The 23,770-nt window shown below is 38.8% G+C and overlaps 1 protein-coding gene across 1 annotated transcript in view; it reads right to left on the bottom strand.

Moving 5' to 3' along the window:
• Positions 1-23,770, bottom strand: part of PCDH11X (protocadherin 11 X-linked) — a 475,689-nt gene that overhangs the window by 250,807 nt on the left and 201,112 nt on the right. Inside the window, exon 5 of the mRNA XM_050901950.1 lies at positions 14,137-14,208. Within this exon, the coding sequence (XP_050757907.1) occupies positions 14,137-14,208 (72 nt within the window). The remainder of the gene's footprint in view (positions 1-14,136; positions 14,209-23,770) is intronic.

Here is a 23,770-nt window from a genome sequence, read left to right as displayed (position 1 = left end):
ATAGAATGAAATGAATCAGTTACCTGACTTCCACTTTGCATAAACAGTATTGCTCATTATTTAGCTAAAAAAATTGAGATTTTTATTGTTACAGAATCTAAACTCTTTCTGAACTCTGCAGTTCGGTAAGGTGGATAGACTGTAATGATCAAGATCTCAAGGTCAGAAATATAAAGAACTGAGTAAAACAGTAATTTCACACTGTGTAACAGTCTCTGAGAATACTGGCCCCTGACATATAATGCCATGAAAGAAAACAACAAACTTTCATTTTTGATTTAAAGAGTGTAAGTTTACTCAAAGGTGCTTTGCTATCCCCCAAAGTTTTAGGGCAGTATAACCAGCCTTTACCACTTGTCAACATTTAATAGCCTACACCCCAATGATTGATTTTGTTCAATTGGATTTTTTTTTTTTTCCCCTCTAACTCATGTATTTAGCTTTTAGCTGCAGCAGGTTGACAATGCATCTATCATAGCTAAACAATCTTATTCAGAAGCATTTATTTTCTGCAGCTATGTTTGTGTGGTCTTCTGCTGTATACACTGTTTTGTGTGTTCCCACATACCAACACAAGTTTATGTTGTGTCTGCTTACAATATCACATAAGCTGTTTTGTACCTCCTCTTCATTCTGTATCTCTTTCCTTATCATCATGACTGCCACCCTTGCCTTCTGAGGGAGCTTAGTTTATTTGGAGAATGAAGATCAGTGAATAAGGACCAGTATAAGTGTTTTGGAAAACCTTTAAAATATACCTATGCTCACCTCATTTAAAAATATGATCTCTCAAGACACTACTTAAGTGGAATGGGAATTTTCCTATCCAAAAAGGTGGTAGTTATACTTTCCAACAATGTAAATAATGCCCTACAATAATTCTGATATCTGAGTTCAATTGATACACACTATTTTAAATGTTTGGTGCCAGTCACATTCCTAGGTTTCTAAAGCAAAGCGATATCAATGAAAAAAGTTAATGAGAACAACTTCTGCTAAGTTCTTTCAGTGACGCACAGCTATAGGTAAAACTTATCCCTGAAGACCTAAAGTATGCTGCCAGGAGGGGTGAAGTAATTCAGCAAAATATACAGCATGAGTTACCTGCAATCCCTTAAACTAATACAGATATCACAGGGCTTCATAAAGCTATGGGACTGACTTTCAGAAAAAAAAAAAAAAAGTATCAATTCTGGGGTCTATTCTGAGCTTCATCTATCTCTGAGTGTGGAGATACAAAAAAGGGAGTTAAAGCCTGCATAGCAACAGTGTGGGACCGGAATCTTCTAACAACAATCTTTCTGCTTCAGGAAAACTGCACTAGGCAATGTTTTTAGGATGTTTCTTAAAAGTGAAGCCCCACCTCCTCTTTAGGAAGATAATTAGGAACTGTCTTTCATCTCACCGTTGTTTGGTAGTTTGGTGAGGGTAGGAGCAATACACAAATTACTTGAGAAGCAGCTGAGTTAAATCATGCCTGTTTGCAAAACCTAAAATCTGTCAGGGTGCGAGTACTATTTTGTAAAGTATCATTAATGGATTTGTAGCCCACGGAATAAATATCACTAGCAAGTAAACTAATATTTGAGGAATATGCAAGGAGTAACTATTTCATATGTAGGAAAAGACTTCAATAACTGCCCATCTCGCAGCGCTCTCAGGTATTTCCCAGCTCCTTCTATCAGCTCTCTCTAGGTAGTTCTAGCCTGCGGTTTTATTCCTTATAAATATTGGTTTATGTTCTAACCGAGGGCCAAAAAATGTTTTTTCTCATTCAGGAAAAGTGCTATAAAAAACTTGATAGAGAAGTTGCCCGAACAGAGTGCAGTTGTCAGGCACTACTGGCTTACTTTACAATGGCTAGCAAGATAGATTCATTCCTTCTGAGGGGAAAACAGCATTTTTCCATTAAGTGAACTTTTGTATAATACAGCAGCATATCTCTGCTTCTTAGAGTCTATGCAACACTTGCTATCCATGTTTCCAACCGAGTTGTTTACTTTCTCTCAAATCCTCAACTTGGCAGAGCTTGTGAACAGACTGCCACTCTGCCGAGCACAGTTCCACAAATATGAAAGAAAGAAGCAATTCTGAAGGAAGCACATCTGAAAGAAGTAAGATAAAATAGTGATGGTACGATTATTTTTATTTTATCAAGTTGCTGTAAAACTGCCAAGCCCAGAAGCCTACCATTTTAGCTGTGTTCTGAAAAAGAAATAAATAAAGCAAGCTAGTCCCTCTCACTGCTCCTCTTTAAAAAAAAGTTCAGGTGCTTCTGAGTCACAACACTTGTAAATCCTGAAATAGAGGGAATGAAACAGATCATAAAGCATCATTACTTTTACTTAAACAGATAAAGATCTGTGTGTTAGACATATATACGAAAGCAGTTAAAGAAAAAACGACCAGAATTCAAAAGCACCAAGAGCCTTGTTCTCGCTGAGACCTGCCTGCCTTGTCCCATCACCTCACAGGCAGGCTGCTGAGCGGGAAAATAAAATCGGCGGATACAAATCATAAGAATCCACTGTGGATAGCAAAGGTTTTATGGATCCTGAGAAATGATCCTTCATGTTCAAAAACAAAATCTGGAAGGAGAAAATTGTAACATGCACATGACAGAGGATCACTGTAAAGACCAGGTTTTCCTATAGGGAAAAGTGGAAGAAAAGAGCAAGGAAAAGCCAATGAAACACATGAGTATGGACGAACAACTTTATCATTCACCTTTGATTATAGAGAGTGCACTTCTTTTCAGAAAAGGAAAAAAAACCATAAAATTTTTTAAAGGCCTTAAGTAATAGCAATCTTAAAACAAAACAAGCCATCAGTTTTAGACCACAGTTTTTTCCGCAAAACAACGAGAAAGAAAATCATAAGTAATACTTCCATACTTTGACTTATTTGTATAAAGTTAGCAAACAGAAGAAGAACCAGGTTTACTCTATGCATTTCTGTCAGTATGCTTACACCGATTACAGGCATGGCCCATCACTGACATACCTGCTAAAATGACCCTTTGGTCTGTGGAAGGCTGGCTAGGCAATGACGTACGTGTGAAGTGAGAGAGAGCAAAATATACAAAAAGGCTGAATCCATATTAAAAGCCTTCTGTACTGCATGTTGATCCATCAGTACTGGCTATTATCCTGATGAAAAGCCATCATAAACCAACATAAATGTAAGATGTACATCTCAGCTGCAGGGCAGACAACGTGCTCCTTACACTTCCCACTATCTACCTGGTCCGTGCTGCTACAGGTTCAACCTGGGTCTCCTTCCCAGTAAAACTAGGGACTGGATGCTCATAGTCCACAGTCGGGTTGCACAGAAATACCTGGAAAGCTGTTCAAGATCCTCTAGCAAACATACGTTCTGTATTAAACATACAGAATAAAGGAGATGGCATTTTATCATGTTATCTGAGCCACAGACCCAAGAACTACAGCAATTTGGAGAGCTAAAACTTAAGTATAGAATATTACCAGATAAACGACCCAGTAGTAAAAATGTCCCCATATTGTAAATACTTAGGGAATTGTTAGTACTTCAGATTAGGACGATACTGCCCTGAACACCTTGAACTGTAAAAATGAGCACATAGAACTAATCTTGGCCATTTTGTAGGCACCTCGGGAGAGGAAGTTTCCACAAGTGGTGGCAACTTGACTATTTAACCTGAGTGAAGAGGAATTTAGAATAAAAACCTGAGGGAGAACAGTAGCATAAAGAGAGGGCATGACAAATAAAATATAAAGCACAATTTCTCCCTCGGTTCACAGTTTACACCATCTGTATTGCAGCCATATAGTGAAATTCATCACATTACAAAGTACTGTGCTACTGGTGAAAATGTATGGATTTAAAAACAAAGCAGTAAAATATGCATCTTTTCAGGGATGATGAATTCTACTACAAACACCAAGCACTGTCACAGTGTTTGCAACATTAATTCCTTTCTGGGTCTGAGCTACTTCTAATATCTGTTAGAATTAGAAAAACAGCATAATGCACAACAAATATTTTTACTATCCTTGTGTGGTATTTGGGAAAGCATAGAAGTATTTCAAAACAAAGTCAAAATGTAAAGTTTTGGTCATCATTTTCCAAACTACAGTCTTGGTCTGCAGCACCAACATCTACTATCTGGAACCTGGTATTCTTTTCTAATGGCATATTCCCTAATTTAACTTCATAAATAAACAAATCAATTAGAACCAGTTTGTAAAATCTGTATTCATAACAGCATGGATGAGTGTTGTAGGAGCCTCGCACATGAAGAAGTTCATACATAGGAAGAATGATATATACCAAAAAACCACCTTCCATCATCAGAGTTAGCTGCTAAACAAAAATATTTTCATTTCTAAGAGAAGACAAATACTGTATTATACAAATCTATTTTAAGCATCTTCAGAGTTAGCACATACATTATGTTGTTCATCTGTGTCCTTCAGTTACAAGCAGGCAGACTGCAGGCTGGATATACCATTTCAGTGGCAATTGATTCCAGGCCACCATCTTTTTGAGACCCCCTGTAATTTGTCTCCAACTGTTACAAAAACTTGTGCTGCTGGAAGATGACAGAGGCAGGCTCAGTCAGATGGACAGAAATGACTTGGAATCATATGACTTGAAAATCAGTAACTGCTCCTGCTTTGCAGGAATATGAGGTAGGAGAACATGCGACACAGAAGGAAAAGATCTGGAAGATGGTTTTATTTGTTGAACTAATTATGAGAGGACCCACTTGCTTCCCTACACATTGCACAGACACTTGGATGTAGATCAGGGGGCACATGCAAGGGAGCCATGTGGCCAGGCTGGACTCTGACACTCCCAGCTCAGCATCAGAATCTGCAATCAAAAGCTATCAGAATAGGCAAAACCTCCACAATGCCTTTTTTTTTTTTAACCCCCCCTCCCTATTTTGCAATCCCTTTTAGATGAAGGTAAGCAATAAAATCTTAACAAGCAGCACCGTGCAGCTTTGCTTGCCAGCGAGTCCACGAGGCACAGCCCGAGGAGTGAGAAGCGTCCCTCTTCAAGGCCAGCGCTGCTCTGGGTTAAAAGAGCTCAACAGCGGCACTCGCAGCGGCACAGCAGCCCGTACCCACTCTGAGTGGGCGCCTGTCTCCTTGCAATAATTAATACACACACTGTAAATGCTGAATATAATGTGATAATCTTCCGTTATATGCCTCATTATTTATTGGATTCTTTCTCAAAGGCAGATGGAGAGAACAGTGGTGTTAATCTCATTTGGGCTTTGAATGGATACATAATATCCATTACTGTATAGCCATTGGGGCACCAAGTTGGAGTGTATATGCTTTATGTGCAATAATTTGCAGCCAAAAAAATTAATCAGCCCATAAAATATCCTTCAAGAAAAACAACGGATTTCATAGCTGAGAAACTGACTGAGAGGGTAAGTGACCTGGCAACAGCAACCCAGAGCCACCGTCTCCACTACGGATAGACAACAATAATCATATAACTTAACGGACTGGTGAAATACCTCATTTCAGTTAATTAAATTCAGTCACAAACTATTTTCAACATTGAAGATATATGAACTATGGTTTGGTCAGTGTGCACTGGGGGCCCTAACAGCATTTGTGAATAATCTGTCCCTCTTACCTGAAAGCTAACACTAGGTTTCAGTCTTCTTCCATCACGATCAATAGTAAAATGTTCAGCACTACAGAATTACGACCAGGATGGATATCTCCAGGTGAACAGCTCACAGGATGCATCTAGTGCCTACTTCTGTTATTCCCTGTGAGAAGACTTTATGGCAGTGCCTGTGTTTGCTATCCAGGAAGATAAAATTTGTGTCGCTAATTCATCAGGAGGGAAGACATAATGTTCTTATTATACATTGTAAAAGTTTATAGTAAAAAAAACCCAACCAAACAAAAAAAAAAAACCCACACCACCATCAAACAAAAACACTACCAACAAGAAAAAGTGGTTAAAAGTTTCTTAAAAGCATAGTGTGGAAAAGAAAAACCTCAAGAGATTAACAGACAGTTGAAAGCCCAACGCTTCCAAAAGCTTTCCCTCAAACACTCTTCATGCAAACGTCCATGCTGAAGCCAATACCATTTTTAAGGTTTAAAACATACCACCAGAAAGCTTTTATTATGTTCATGCTTTCCAAAAGCTTTTCAGACCACTCCTTTTACTCTGAGATGCATAACTACATCTGCCAGCTGCAGTAGTGAAGAGGATGGATCTGTTCCCGTGCACAGCTCCCGCCTTACATTACAGCTAACTGCTCTGCGAGTGACAGCGAACTGGACACTGGAAAAATGGACACCTCGATGAATCACACCTCATTTATGTTTTCTGTTTAAGATTTATGCATGTTGAGCACAGCTCAGAGCAAGTAAGTTACAGTCCAATGCAACTTAATGATTTTGCTACTTGATGCTTTCTCCTAAATAACGGGGACGTCTCCACTTTCTCGCCAAATGGGGGTGACGGCAGAAGAAATACCGTGGGCAGAAAAGCTGTTCTGAGCATCCCCATAGATAACTAAGCACCTCAAAGATCTCATCTACATTTTCTGAAAGCAGGTCGGTGGTGATTTACTTAGACACTGACAGGGCTTTCCGCATCTCAAAAGATGAAGGAGTAGCTGTCTACCTGCCCTTTTTAAACAATGTCATTGGATATTTCACTACTGAGTACCCCATCTCCTCCAACTCAGCATATGGTAATGGAGAATAAATCAACTACCTGCGTTGAGCAGTACAGCTCCCTCCTGTATCTCCAGTACAATGCACACTGACAGGAGGCTTTCTGGGGTTACCTGTTTTCATGCACACTGGGCTGAATTTCCAGGTGATGCTCTACAGCTGAGCTCCCCGCTTCTGTTACCAATTCCTTCCTCATTTACACCGCTGTTCAAGTCTGTAATAACAACGCTGACATGTCAGAAGCAAGAGGAAGGAAAAGATTTAACAGTGTGAGCCAAAGAAATTAGGCAGACAACATTGCTGTCATGGTGGACAAAAAAGGAAAAGATGTTCTTCAAAGTCTCGGTGAATGACTTAGAAAAGATCTAAATACTTCAAGGTAGTAAGGACCTGAAACCTTTACTATTCCCCAATTTTCCACTCAGCAGCTTTGACATTTGGGTTCTGAAAATACATGCAACAATCTGACAGAGACAAACACGCAAGTTTCTGTCCTCAGAGACACAACTCCCAAAGCGACTGGCTTTCTGCTTCTGTACAGCTAAATGCCTGAGAATATACTGAGTAAACTGTATGGAAACTGTCTGTAGAGTTCTCATTTATTTTAATTAACTCATAAGAGAACTGTAGCTTAGCTCAAATTGAGAGCTTTTAATCATAGAATCATGAGCTGGTCTGGAAAAGAGACAGATAAACTTAAATGAAATGGGATTTTTTTTCTGCCTTTGTAATGGTCTCCCCTGCTGAAATCAATAGTAAATTCAGTGCTCACAACTCTGATATCCTGCTTTTTTTTTTTCTTATTTTCTCTGAGTGACTTTTCAGCTACATCAGCTACTAACTTCCAATGCTCATACGCTACGGCAAAACTAGATCTTGAAAAAATATGTATTTTTTATATATATATAAAGCCTGTCAAATGTACCAAAATCTTACTAGATTAATAAAAATAGAGTTCTTCCTGTTGGCCAGGTTATCTTAGCAACCCTGCTCCACTGCAGAGTAAGTCTTTATTTAATTATAATTAAGTTTTTATTTGCAAACATCTTGTAATTAAACTTCACTTTTTGAATTTATAGTTGAATACTCCCAGTGGCCTAATACAATACAGGCTGATATACTGTTTTATATACGGCATATTGGTATTCTTCTATTCTGTATTAACTGGAACAATCAGGGAGAACAATCGCTAGACAGGAAATGGTTAATGCCCATTTCCACTTAATAAATTGCCTTTCCATTAAGTTACCTTCCAGAACTGTACCCTGATTTCTGGATACATTATTTGTTTAGAATGTCAGGAACACCCTACAGATTATAACCTAGAAACACAGCTAAAATGAAATAGTGTTGCTATCTGTGAGAAGCCAGGTTTGTACCTTTTGGCAGCCAGGTACTGCACTAGCTGCTGCTGGAAAGATTAAATGTTTATGAGGGTATCCACTATAATTATTTTCAAAGTGCAATAATTAGTGTGTTTTTCTCTTAAGTTTCTTAATAAAATACTATTTCATTCCTGCTAGTACTCAGATCGGACCAAAACAACTGTCTGCTTCCAGTTGGCTTCTAGCTTGTGAGGCCTCCATTTTAAGAGACAAAAGAATCAGGTTTTAAGATTGGAGTGTTCAAAAACAGTTCAGATATTTATGTAGGCAATTCTAATTGCATTTACAATCCCCACATTTTCTACTCTGATCTGGATTTTTATTTTTATTTTTTTAAATTTACCAAGTCTTTTGTGTTGGAACTCAGGATTACACCTGAAGTTCCATTAAATAAGAAATATACTTGAGCATACGTAAATTTATTAAGGCACCAAATAAAATGGGAATATTTTGAGCATACAGATTCTAAATACTAAATATAACCAGGGTATAACTAGACTGTATAAATCTATTTAGGTGACTGGTTTGTATCTAAGCTGAAGACACCGAATCAGAAAAAAAGCTTCACTTTCATTCTGACTTTCACTAATTTTGAATCCTAAAGGCTGAAGCTGTGAGCTAAGTAAACAGAGCACACCAGGACTTCATGAAAAATAATTCCGTTCCCACGAACTGTGGGAACAAAATATGCACAGAATTCTTATTAGTTGCTTCTCTTCAAATATTTAACCGTGGCTGTTAATATTTCTTCCTAATGTTTATAATTTAAAAAAAAGAAAACTAGTTTACTTTTGACAGTTTTTTAAAACAAGATAAAAAACACAAGCCATGTTGCAATATATCTCACTGGTCAGTAAAATTGGGGTCTAAACTAAGTAGCTTAAACCATATGTATCAGAAGCATAGTAGCAAACGTGGTCAGATTATATTTACTATTGGCAGCTCTTCGCCTGTGTGCAGGAGGTGGACGCACTCCATCCCTTCCCAGCACAGCAGGCGAGGGGAACAAGGTGAATTGCCAGCTCACCTAAGACGACATCTCTGTCAGAGGGTGCTTGGAGACTTTTCTCTCCAGAAGTCTCTTTCGTGCATATTGAAGGGGAAAGCGTGGCTGCAGATTAGGGTACAAAACCGATGAAAAGAACAAAAAGTACTGCACATGGTTCTGCCTGCAGTTGCCGGGCGTTTAGAGAGAACGAGAATTACATGACTTGATTTACTTTACAAAAACTGATTAGTAAAACCCCCTGTGGATTTCTTAACTATACTGTGGAGGGATATAAGATTAGTGTAGCAATTCCCATCATCAAACGTATTTACTGTTAAAATATTGGATTAGTGATGTTGTTATCCACTGTTCCAAGATTATAAAGTGATTCTTTAAAATTCAGCAGAAAAATACTACTCTCTATCATTTGTAATTAGATTTCAGTCTGAGTGTTTTTGCCTTTCCACAAAAAGTAATTCTGTTTTTAAAAAACAGAAAAAAAAAGAGAAAAAGACTGTGCTCTGCACACAAACAAAGAGAAAATAAAACTATAGATGCAAAAGAGGAAACAAATTATTTTCCTCTTCTGCTTTTGAGAGACAAATGGTTGCACTTGGTCTGTATCTTATTGCTCCTGCTTGCCATGCTCATTGCTGTGGCAATGCACCACCGTTACACCAGGTGGTAATGCAGCCATGTTGGTGCGAGATGTTGCTTATTTGTAAGACACACATGAATGTGCACTACCTGAGCCTGACAAATCTTAGTCCTTGGATATTTAACCCTCACAGAGAACTTTAAGGAGAGCTATAAACCTTGAGGGTCATCATTGTCTGGGTTTCCAGTGACAACGTGAACTGTGAAGGAGGAAGAGCATGAGGAAAGGGGATAAATTAATGTGTTCATTAAAGTAATTATGCTACATTTGGGCCAGGAAAGTCATATGCAACCATACTCTGGCTTTTTAGCCATTATCTTAAGTGAGTGAGGGCACTTGGAGTTCTTACAATTAATAAACAAATAAAAAGCTGCAGCACTAATAACACTACCTTCTCACATTTTATCCTGTCGAACACCTCTAAGAATCACTTTTATGCAGTATTTCAGATAGACGTATAATAGATAGTGATGTAAGAGTCACCAAAAAAGAAAAAGCTTTAAATCAGAAATACTCTGCAACTGAAGAGTGGGAGTTTTGCTCTATCTGCCACGCTGACAAACCTCACTATCAGCCACCACTGCAGTTTTAAGCTATATAACCTTAATCATTGTTCTTTTCCTTATTTTGGTAAATCCTTATTCTCTTTCTAGATTTATCCTCCTAGTAATTTGGAAGAATAAAGCAATTTGTTTCTGAATCAGAATCATCATGATCGATATCATTTCATGCTGTTACCACACAGAATTCAGATTTTAAAATACTGTCAATTCAAAAATTTAAACAATCACAGATTACTTTGATTTTAAACTGTCCTGTTTCTAAATGACCATAAAAATAGAGGCTATAAATACATAATCTTAACTGCAGTAGCTCTGAACAGCCTTGACTGGGTTTATCAGCTAAATGTTTAATCAGGCAAAGCAGCAAAAAACATAACCACAGGAATACATGGTATTTAGCATTTAAATAAAGCTTGTAAACCAATGACAAGTCTATTTGGGCAACTACTACCACACATGTTCCTTATCTGCAAAGGTCTTGTCCCGAATTTATCGGAACGAGTCTCTCATACTTTATTTTCCAGGCAGTAACATCAGTTTCCATTCACTGAGTTCACAGAAAAAGATACAGAAAACTGCAAGTTAAAAGGCATGGCCATGAAAAAGAATTCCCACGTTGTCAATGTCATATTGCTCTAGGAACTTACTAAATCACAGCCAAAAACCCCCCAAAACAAAACCGTAAAACCAAGAACAAAAACCCCACCACAGAATAAGAAGTGAGCCTGACAAAGCACTACAGCTCTTCATTTTTTGTCTAATTGAACAGTTCAGTTTCAAAATTTTCAGCTACCTGGCTACTTCTAAGATGAAACCTTGAACAAATAAGGCAAATGAGAGCCATGACAGTACAGGCAACATAAAGCCTTCCTTCCCTCTACACAAAAAGCACCGTTTCTTGTTTCCCCCAGACTATAACCTCTGTGTGAAATTGCCCGACCGCTAATAGATACCAGCTCCGCACCTCATGATATTAGGGGCCAGATGTGGTACTTTCTGCTTCACTGACTGTTTGGCCCTGCACACTGAAACGGTGCTCTCAGCTATTTCTTTCACTCTCGCTGTTGATAAAACGCATCCCACAGCAGCTCTCAACACTGAATGGCAGTAAGTAGCCCAGGAAAGTGTAATGATTTTTTATTGTTATTATTAAGTAGACAAAAGTAGTGAGTCTCTCCCTTTAGGGGGGAGAGGGGAACTCAAAAAACTTTCATGTAAATAACATCTTCTTGTAAATAGGAGTTGGTTTTACTCACGGTTCATTCTAGCGGCTTTTAAATATATTCCTCCTGCTTTTAGAGTTGGGAACCATTTGCTTTATGAGCACCATTTGGATCATTTGCCTGTTGCTCATAAAATAGACAAAGCTTTTATCCATGCCATGAATTTTTACTCACTTTATACAAAATATCTAAGGAGGGATTTGCAGGGGCCAGAATTACATCCATGAAAGAATTAACAACTAATTTAATTTTCTGCTACAATAATGGTTCCAGCAGTTTTTTATTTTGTTGATTACATTTCTTCTCTCCACGAAATAAAAAAGCATATTGGTGTTAGCTTCTTTGTACGTATTTTTTTAAAAGGCAGATTTTTTTTTTCCCAAAAGTGAATAGAAATGACAAAAACATTTCACACATTTTAATCTGTGTAGTTATGAAATAAAGCCGTGGCAAAGGCAGCTTTCAGAAGTGAACCGATAACACGGTGACGGTCTGTATACTCAGGAAGAACACTGATTCTCGTCAGCACTGAGACAGCCCAACAGAATATTCTTTGACAATGCTGCTGGCAGCAGTCACACAAACCACCTCTTGCAAAAGCTCACCTCTGACACCCACGTTCATGCACCAGGGCTCCCCTAAACGACGATCACGGCATCAAGCTGCTTCGACTCCTCCTCTCACAACTCAGATGCCAAAATTCTCTCTTCTGTGCCACAAACCAAAGCCCAGCCCTAACTCCAAGCTCTCTACCTGCCTGCTCTGCAACACATGCTGTAAGCAAGGAAACAGGAGGAGCCTGTTAGCCCTCCCTTAATGATTCATCAGCTGTTTAGCAGTAACTGCTGGAACGAAACACTTTCCTCAACAGTTTTGTTCCTGCACATAAAGAGTTACTGTCTATTAGTAACTACGGACCGTAGCAAGCTCCTGTGGTCCTGCACATAAACATTATTGACTGGAGACACAGATCAATGCATGCTTAACTCTTGCGATTAGCAGCTGCCTGGATAGAGGCGTTTGGAGGTTTGACCATGCAGTAGCTGGAAACAGTGAGGGCACACACTGCACCTGGGAGCCTTTTATTTAGGAAGCAGGGAAGATCCTGTGTTTTGGAGAGTAACAGCTGAGGGATTTCCCTACAGTACAAGGCTTGCATGTTTACAGATAACTACCTGTATGCAGAGGTGCACAAATACCACATATCTGTGACTACAGTGAAGAATTTACCATTTAAGAGCTACTATAGTTTAATCAGCTGTATAGATTGTACCATGAAAGCCTGCACAGTTAGCATTGCAACTAGTAAAAAAAAATGCACTCAAACATGAACAAAGGTAGCAGTAACAGAGATGTGGGTTTTTTTCATTTCTACTTCTAAATTCCTACGCTGTGTTTGCCATATGCTTTTGGAGTAAACGTGCCTCTAGAACAAGCCTAAGTTCTAGGATTTCATGTATGTCGTCTGTAAAAGCTAGAGACTAAATAGGAGAATATTTGTTTGGGCAGAGTGCTTACAGCCTGAAAATACGAGGCAGAGCCTACTCAGACTACAGTCACACTGTAATTACGGATCAGGGGTTGCTACCTCTGCCTGGTTCTCTCCATCTTTGCCAGGAAACTCTCAACTCGGGCATTACAGCTATAGATTTACTGGTGCCTTTAGCAACAGGTGAACCCTGCAAAGCAGAGGTAGGTGTTTCTGTCAGGAAGAGGCACTGTGCCATATGAATTACAGATGTGGTAACTGCTAAAGGAAAAATGCCCCCACATCCATAAAAAGCATGAATCTTCCCCTGGGAATTTGCAGGAGCAGCCTGATTTTCCGGGTTGGTCTTCCTGGCACCCTAATTCATCTCCACCCTGCTCCAGCGCCTTCTCTTTTACAGTCCCAATCCTTGTCCTTGCAACAGCAACATCCAGTTTCACCTACACTACGAACTGGCTCCTTCCTTCCCTCCCATCAGCTCCGAAGCCACATATTTCAATGTGCAGTACAGTACACTGATACACAGGGAATAAATAGCAAAAAATGGCTCTGAACTCCTGGACGTAAGAAATTTATAATAACCGATTTGCTCAAGTAAGTACACAACTGCAAGGCCAAAACGTCCAAAACCACTTCGTGTTAAGGAAGATTGCATATTAATATCCCCATTTCTTTATCTCTTTTTGCATGATTAAGTATTGCTTCGTTTTTCGTTAAATCCTTATGACGCAAAATGTTGATCCTTCAAACCTTCCTCTCAAAACAACAAACTTGACAAACTTCATTTCTACACCAGGAGATGCTCGCAGTTTATTGACACGCCATTCAGAAAGCAGTTTTGTTTTGTTAAGTTCTGCAAATTTTTTAAGCACATAGGAACACAAACTGAAGGCAAGATAATCCTGGCATTTCTCCCTTAGAAAAAAGCTGAGACTTCAACTAAAAGGACACCACCAATAGTCTGGGCAGCCAACCACCAAAACAAATCGTTTTGACATACGATGCCAAGAGCCAGAGAGCTACCTGTTGCAGCGTTTCTTTAGAGCCCCAGACTAATTCTATTAGGATTTACAGAAACCATCATTACAGAAAACACATTATCAGAAAAGTTGTTCCAGCCTACCTGTGGCTGAGTCCAAGGCTCCAAGGTTGTTTCTTTCAAAGGAGTTTGTGGCCTTCCCATTTCTTTTGCGTGCTTTTAAGAGAGAAAAGAATGCATCAGTTATACGTTCAACCGTTCTGTCAGCATTCAGCATTAATTTCCCTTGAGGAAATAAAACAGTCAGGTACAAAATTCATACAAAATAATGGTGACGTATCATGACTGCATACATTTGGAGTAGAATGTAGGTCTGATATTTTTGCAGCTAAGTAACTTAATTTTTATAGAGTTGCTTTAACTTTCAAGGTGTGGGGGTACACACCTTCCTCTGTGTGTACAGATGAAAAAAACTCGGACAAAAATGTGAAATGATTTGCCAACAGAGTAAGGTTCAGCAGCAGAATTTCAGAAGGAACACAACTCCGTTTCTCCCAGTCTGTGCTATGTTCAATGGACACCCTGAAAGAAGGACATAGACTGCAGCGGAACTAACTTAAATAGGTGAATTAAAAGAAATATTAAGGAAAACTTCTTAAAAGTCTGCATTATTTGGGCAGGGGAGCCATGTTTTCAGATGAGAGCCCTTGCCTTTCCTTAATGCTCTTCGGAGCTGGAGCCAGAAGACTGAGCAGTTAACAGCTTCTTGTCTCCTCAGCTTTCCACTACCTTGGAATATCTCAAGATCGACCACCCCAAATCAAAAGTCTGTATAATCAAATAGATTAAAGCAGTCTTCAAAGAAGTAGACTTGCTGACCCTTCACACTTCCTTTTTTAGTATTACCAAAACATCCTGCAATTACTTGTTAATGTCTGTAGTTGCTCTGCTTCAATAATAAATGCGTAAGATTTTTGAGCACTGGGACTGAGGATTGAATAGGATGTTGGCTCCTTTTAATTTTCTCCATATCAATTTCCCAGGGAAGGAACTTCACACATTGCTGCAAAAATACCGACAAGTCTCTCATACCTTCTTTCTCCCTAAATTCTTTCTGTCATAAAATGGAAACAATGACATGCACAAAAAAGGTCCTCTGTTGACATACACTATTTAAGTAGTGCCAGGATTTTCCTCCTCCTGAAATACAACATCTCTAATGTACTACCCTTTGGATATGGCCTTTGACAATATGTAATATAAATAACATCTTATCCAGGTCTCACATCAGAGTGATATAAATGCCCATGGAGACTGCAAGGATTGACAAAGAGAGGGAGAGATACGCCATTGGACTTTCTGTCATATATAGTAAAATATGGCCACTTAAAAGGAAACATTTTTTTAAATACAGAATTTGTGGGCAACTTCAGTTAGCATGGAGCATTCACAGGGCTCATTTCAAAAAACCACCTTATTAAATGGCAATTTTGTTTTGGCAGGTTGGATTGCCTGTAATAATAGATTACAGACAATCATTTTTACCATTTTTCTTACATTTTGGGGTAGCAACGGAACATGATTCATTCTTGAAATAGAACAATAAGTGCATTTCAAAAGAAAAAAAGAAATAACCACAGATTTAGTGAATGCTAAACAGAGTTAAAATGAATGCATCTGGAAAGGGAAGGTTGTGTTTTTCGTATGTTCAAAAGCAAATGTATTCTACCTTATAATCTTTCTTTAAATGTAATAATCAAGCATCAAAGGGACCCAAACACATAATGAAAATTATTAAACATATCAATTGTGGTGCCAAGATACCATAATAATTCCATATGGAATAACCTGCCAGGAACTGACATTAAAAGTCACACTATTTCTTGAGAAATAGTTTTCCTTGGAATTTCACATCAGTTTTTTATAAAACATTTGTCCAGTCAGTTCTCTTTTAGAGGAGAGAGAAAAAGGAAAAAGCAAGTGTAAGAGTACATGAAGAAAAGGGATGTAAAAGTACATTTAGGTGAGACAATACTTAAAATGTTTGAGTAACACCTGAACACCATGCTCTAAATCTTAGATATGACTTAACAAAGACTTAAACACCTCTTAACGCTGAATTTCTTATAGACTAGCACCTTGTTTTCGTGGTTTAACCCCAGTCAGCAACTCAGCACCACGCAGCCGCTTCCCCCTTCCCCCTCCCAGTGGGGTGAGGAGGAGGAAAGAGGGGAAAAAAAAGTAAAACTCATGGGTTGAGATAAGAACAGTTTAATAACTAAAGTAAAATATAATACTAACAATAGTAATAATGAAATATAATAATAATAGTAATGAAAAGGAATACAAAAAAAAAAAGGAAGGGGGGGGGGGAAACAAACAGTGATGCACAATGCAATTGCTCACCACCCACTGACCAATGCCCAGTTAGTTCCTGAGCAGCGATCCGTGCCTCCCCACCAACTCCCCCTGTTTATATACTGGGCACGACGTTCCATGGTATGGAATATCCCTTTGGCTAGTTGGGGTCAGCTGCCCCGGCTCTGCTCCCTCCCAGCTCCTTGCACACCTGCTTGCTGGCAGAGCATGGGAAACTGAAAAGTCCTTGGCTTAAGATAAGCGCTACTTAGCAACAACTGAAACCATCAGTGTGTTATCAACATCATTCTCACACTAAATCCAAAACCCAGCACTGTACCAGCTACTAAGAAGAGAGTTAACTCTGTCCCAGCCGAAACCAGGACACTTGTATTCTTTATTTACTTCCTACTGTTTCCACTACCCAGCACCCAAAGAGACCCTTTGACCCCTCCAAAGACAAGCGTCAGAAAGCAGTGACAAAACACAGCAAGAGTGAAAATAGAGCAGATTCTGGGGCAACTACTCGTCAGTCAGCAGCCTGCATCCTGGAGCACATGGAAGAAAGAAAAAAAGAAGTAGTAACTGCTTTCAGCCCCCACAGGCTTTCCAGACACAGTAGGTATCTTCTTTCTAGCTCTCATTCCGGTTTTACAATGCCCTTTCAGAACGAAAGGAATTGAGCTCTAGAAATTAAAGGCCCTAACACACAGCACAGATCTGGTTTGCCATGGAGAACCCGGAAGTGTATTTGCATTGCCACTTTTCAGTGTAGAAAAACATCTTATACGTGAGCTGTGACTATATGCGAGAGAGCTTACAATGAACCACCACTTGTACCGCTGACTAGCAGCACATCTGCTGCAGCTTCCAACTCAGCATGCTGCAAAACTCAAATTGTGCAAATACCTGTTCTGAACTACCTGCTACTATAGCAGTTGTGCTTCTAGTATACAAGCTCCCTACTTACCGCTCGCTGAGATACACACACATTCTTAATGGATCACATAAGCAGCACTTATTCACAAGTTCTCTTTTCTCTTTTTTAAAGAATAAGAATGTGGTAATGATAGACAATCCTCCCGGGAGCTTCTTTCTTCCAGCACAGATAAAGAAGCTCTTACTAAAAGTGGGAAGTTTTTGGAAGCCTTTATCCCCCCATTTTGCTTGGAGCATCTTCCCACAGCCTTCTGCAGGTTCTACAATTCCTCTAACGAAACAACAGAATATGCCCACAGTCTTTTGTTTATGTTCCCTCCACTTCCTCAATTTGACATTTAAGTTTCACACATAGAAGAAAATTGTACTCATAATGAGATAAAGATGGAATGATTTCAACCTGGATATTACTTTATGGTTTCAGCACTGCCATTAAAGCTCCCTTAGCTCTTGTACACGCACCGATTACAATTTCTCTAGCAGGCAGCCTTGACTTCTGGAATAAATTAGGTTCTTTTCACGTTTGATGAACCACCTGCCACTTCTGTTACAGCCAGCTACCGTTCCACAAGCACGGGCCATATCTAGACAACTGATTTGGTTCCTATCATTCATCCAACACCTTCTGAGATCTTCCCCCTCCACCAGAGTTGAAGGAGACTCATTTTGCTCTAAATCACTACCTGACACGCCGTATTGCTGCCCTGGTACAGGCACTGGGGAAAGCAAAAAAAAAGACTGGAAACCACATAAGGTCTTGCTGGCTGTAAAAGTTTCCTTTATATCAGTGACCTCTTCTGCCGAGTGGGAACACCATACTGTCAACTGCTCCCCAAGGCCAGGCAATCCTGTCTATCCACAGAAAGTCCAATTTTCAGGTATTTTCAGTATGAAAGAACTTTTAGTTTGCTGGGTCATCATACAGCCAGTCACATCAGTCTTCCACCTGACCACCTAAAAATTACCCTGATCAATTATGTTAGCAATCAATAAAGCATAATGGCCAGGTAGTAAAAAGATTGTGCACAAAATATTTTGCTGATATTTGGAATTTTCTGTCTAGTTGTAACAGCAAAAGAAAGCTTTAATATTTAATCAAAGTAGTTATTAAATCTTTTTTTAGGGAAAAATGAAATTCATCATGAATATTTTCTGTTGTTTATTAGGAACAAGAAGTTAACAAACATATAATTACTTATGACAGCTTGACAGGTAATATCCGGGCTTCCAAAATCTACCTGAGAAAATAAATTGTAAAATAGATTTTAAAAGGTTATGAAAGTCACCATTTTAAGTCAGACTTCATTTTTATCTTTAAGATGCTACACTGGTGGTCCCCACTCCAAAATATGAGGGGGAAATCTCTGGTGCACCTGAGATAGTTCAAACTAATCTTACAACAACTGCTTGTCCACAGAAGACTTCCCTTCTGATGGCATCCTCCCCCTACGCTACTCAGGTCCTGGTCTCTGTACAGGTCAGGCTGATCCATAACAAGACACTGCTAATTTGCTCAACCTATTTTCTCCATCAGACTCAACCCCATTCTCTCTCTGCCCTAAGGTACTAGTCCAGCTCGCTCTGTCTAGGATCCTGCCCTGCCAGTCCCCTATGTAGGTCAGGAAGGGGGGAGGCAGGCGACTGAGGAAGAGGGATGCCCATTCCCTGCGATCCTGTCTGACAGCCACCCGCCGAGCTCTCCCTTTTGCCTCTCCCTCTCCCCAGCGCATCACACTAGCAGCAGCAACCAGAGGAAGCTGCCAATTCGAGCTGCACATGCAAACAGCACCCTGCTCCTCAGGAGCCAAGAGAGGCAGGCAGCTGCCTGCTCTCCGCCTCTGCCGAACCCAGCCCGAGCTGCACTCCTGGCCACAGGGCCTGCTGTATCCCTTCGCTTCCTACAGCCAGGACTCCTGAGCTGCCAGGCAGCCGCCTCTAATACAAAATACATACTCTAAAATTGTGGGAAAGTCTTCTCATTTTGCTGGAGAGAAGTTAAATTATGTTCAATTGGTTGGCCTCAGCTTCGTGAGCTGGGCTTTTAAAATAATCATAAAAATTTCTAGTAACTTGACCCATGGATATGACTAATTTTTCAATGACTATCACTTTTCCAGGCTGCAAAGGGAATTTGTTCTGGCCCTCAAACTTTTTATTCTAACTGCTGGACCTGTTCAGCTAGGTGTCATCTCCTTTTCATCCCGTTTCCCTATTGACACTTTTTTGCTTTTCTTCAAAGCAAATCTGGATTTATTAGAGTTAAAAAGAAAAGAAAAAGTTACAACATGACAATTTTGGTTTATGTATTTTGATTTCTGGAAAAGCCCTAAAATTATCTAGATAGATACTACCACCAATAACTCTAATGGTTATTGATTGCTGTGAGAAGCAAAAGCAGACTGAAATTCAAAGATAATACAATGCATTTTTCTCTGGTGCCTTACAAAATTGCTATGGCAGCATTAAGATTGTCTGACTCAAAGTGTTCCACTCCTGCACTTTACAGGAAAGAAAAAAAAAAGTGCTTTATGAAATTGTCCTTCAAGCTGAAATCCTGTATGGCTTGAAGTAAGATTTAGGTAAAAAAATATTATAAAAGATATTTTGTAAGTAATATATTAGTTATGTTACATTATTGAAGTCTGGTTGGGATTGCACATGTTTATTTGGGGCAGCTTTTGTCTTTTCTAGTTATATTTAAAGTATATGGCCAAAAGCTACATTTTTAGACAGGAACTGCAGACTTTACTATTTTTCTGTCCCACATTATAATCAGGAAATCATGTATACTAATTTCTCTGTCCAGGCAGAACATCTTTGTTATCACACTGAGACAGAGAAACGCTGTAAGCCTGAGAAGGAGATTATCTCCATTAACAATGCCTCCTTCTTGCCTGTAAGTTGATTTCAGGTAATTGGACTCCTGCAGTCCTCTGCTTCAGCCTCCTAAAATCCTTCATGTGGAAGGTGAACAGAGGGTTAATTTAAGTGAAGAAAGTATAATTTTATGTAACAGATTGTTAGAACATTATGTAACAGACTGCTAGAACAAATTATTTTGTTCCACGTTTCCAAGCTTTATATAAATATGAAAATATATCTGTATGACACATAAGTATATGGAAAAGCCATAGGACAGCTGAAATCAAGATATTAGTAAGGATTCATATGGGAAGGTATTTGCTTTGTGTTCGAGAAACACATTAGGTCTGCCTTTTGCCAAAGAACAGAAATACGATTTGAAAATCACAGATAAAAGCCCCTTTGTGGAGGTATCGGCGGGGAACCCACAGTCTACAGCCCTGAAATGTGATTTAGGAACGACGGGAACAATTGGCTTTCCATACCAAACAGCAACCTGGAATCACCACTGACACAACTTCTACACTGTTTTGGCTGTAACAACTGCGGCTCCATTTCTGAAAGTATCAAAATGCCTTGTGATGTTGCTATACGTCCTCCCAGTGATTCCTTCGCCTCAAAAGCCACAATTTAACCCAGCAAGTCTCTAATGCTTCTGCCAACAGGCAGCTTTTATCTTGCAAGTACCTCTTCAAAGGTGCAACAAATCACCTAGTGCATATCCAGCCAGCCAGCAATTATAAGGGCTTGATTTCCAGAGGTGCGGCACACTCACAGCCTCCATCACTTACAGCTGTTATACTATCCCTGTAGAAAAATCAGCCCTTCGCTTCCTTATTTCCTTCTTTTGTTCCAAGATATCTATGAGTAAAGCGTGTGCCTGGCCCGAGACAGAGGAATGGAAGATAAAGGCAGGGCGTGGGGTGGGGGTTGAATGACTACAGCATACTAGGAAAGCTCAGAGGTTTAACAAAGTCTGACATGAGATTTGCCAGATGGTTCTGTGCCGGATTGTAAAACTTTAAACTAATCTTCATTTAAGAGTTTTAAGGGCTGTATCCCTCTTATAAAGCCTCTTGCTCTTTTGCCTGGTTGATTCTGGTAAATTATAGATCAGACTTTAGAAAACTGCTTCCATGAACAGCGGCTCCTTAAATCTCAGCTAAACTAAGCAAGAAGATTACATGTTATTATGATGTAGCACAGCAGGATTTTTGTACAGCAAACATAATGATGTAGAGAAGGATAAAACTATCATTCTGTGCAAGGAGGTCATCCGTAGAAGAACAATGCTTTTTATACAGCTAGCAAATCCATACATACGTGGTGAATCTTCATGTGGCAATTTTTTTTTTCTTAATGGTTCTGTAAAGAAACCCAACCATAAGCAAAACCCAAATCTGTATTTCAGGATTCAATGATCAAGCATCTTACAGGAAAGGAGATGTCATTTGGGAGAAATTATTCCAAATATTACTAGAAAAAGTATCTATTTCAAGGGCAATTTTAGGGTAAATGCATCCTATTGAGTTTATGCAAAGAGAAAGGATTTCATCTGAATCCCCAGTGAAATGTCAGATACTGTATGTAGTATTAAAAATTAAAATGCTCATTGATCTTACAAGTGCATATATATACTTTTAATTGTAAATCAAATACAGTTCACATGGAAAAGCACAAAGCAAAGTCAGTATCCTAAGGTGTAGAAATTCTTTCCACCTGCTGTCAGTATTTGTAATCTTACACAGTATCTTCACAGTTGAAATTATAGTAGACAGAACTTACAGATTTCAGACACTAAACGATGACAAAGTTGAACTGGGAACAATGGAGAATAAAACCAAGTACTTGGTAACTAGCAACAGCAAAATTTCAAAAACCAAGAGACTGAGACCGCCAAGTTCTGCGACTCGATACAGCACTTTGATACTAAAATTGTGGCCTATCAATCTTCTCAACAGGTGATACAAACGTTCAAGTCTGTTCAGCTTTGAGTCAGCAGCCTATTGAATTTGCTCTAATTTTCTTTTTCTGTACATGATTTCGAATGCAATGTAGTAATGTCAAATGACCTCCCCCTTCTCTCTCTTTTTAATTGAAACATTATTTCCTGCACGTGAAAGCTTTTGACCTAAAAGCAATCAGGTGTGATATTCACAGCTCCAGTCTTTTCAAAATGTCATGCACAGGAATTACACGGATTTATCCTAAAGCTGTCTGTAAGAATATCAGCATTTTGGAATGTCTAAGAAAATGCCTATCTATGAGAATATGCTATTGAAGACTTTGTTGTTCAACTGATTTTATTACATTTAAGTAACAATCAGATACTGTGTTACACTTCTATTTTATCTTGCACATCATTGCTAACATACTTAAACAAATTTCCCAAATTTCAGAAATGATAAAAATTTCTTAATCAATGCGCAGTTAAATTCTTTCTGACAGAAGAACAGGGGCATTCCCACAAATTCAGATAATCCTAAAGGAGCAAAATTACTTTAAATTTTGATAAACACAGAACTTTTTTTTTAGTTTGTATATGTAAAAATCTTGGTGGTAATAGCTGATAAAATATGCTCACACTACATGTTCTGACTTGAAAGTATTTACATATATAAAACTAATGTGACATTATATGCTAAGGTATTCTTACATCAAGTGAAAGGGGAAAAAAAGAACATAATATCAAACAGCTTGTTTTAGTTGCCTGAGCTCTACTTAGCTTTTAAAGAATGAATACAAATGTACACAAATCCGTTTTGTGACTTGGATATAAAGCATCATGTTAAAAATGTACTACATGGTAGCAAAACTATGAATTTTTATATTCCTGCATATTTTCTCTGGAGTTCTTAAAAGTCACATTTCTTGTTATACCCCTTCATAAAAATAGTATCTCTTTCTGTAGGTTATTCAGGAAAAATAGCATAGCCTCTGCCAGTATCCACCTTGTCCAAATGGTTTTTTTTTCTAGGGCTTGTCATCTTCTTTCTCTATGGTGCGACTAAGTTACACTTTATAGAAATCCAGCTTCTTATAACGAACATTTGCAATTTAAATTGCTCTTTCTCTCTGAACATTAAGTCTGAATTAGATAAAGTTGTTAAAAGCTAAGGCTTCCTAGTTTTTTTACTTTACTCATCAAGCAAACTAAAATTACATTATCAGAGTCGGCCAGGAGTAGCCGAGACCTGGCTGGTGGAGAAAGGCTTGAAACAGGAATCTCACACGCCGATTATAGTCAGGAGAGAATGGCTGACAAAGCCCTATACTTTAAGCTTTGAAGTGTGGCAGAACTAAGGAAAATGTGCCACCTTAAATTAGATTTTTCCAGAAAGTTGATAAATAGGCTTACTTATAAAAGAGCAGCAAGACTAATCTGCAATTCTCTTGACATTAGAGACAACATGATCTATAGGAACCTTGTTGGATCATCAGCTCTTTTCATTTGATGTCATCCTATTTATATTCCTTATCCCCAGCTGTGACTATTTGCCTTATAAAGTATGTTTGATTTTTCTAGTGCATATTGTAGTTCTTAGTATACGAAGTAAAATAAAAAGTCAGATTGTTCTTCAGGTGGCAAGAGTATGTCCAGAACAGGCACTTGTACCAT

This window comes from Gymnogyps californianus, chromosome 9 (assembly GCF_018139145.2).
Source record: "Gymnogyps californianus isolate 813 chromosome 9, ASM1813914v2, whole genome shotgun sequence".
Taxonomy (NCBI): Eukaryota; Metazoa; Chordata; class Aves; order Accipitriformes; family Cathartidae; genus Gymnogyps; species Gymnogyps californianus.
This window is presented reverse-complemented; position numbering and strand designations above follow the sequence as displayed.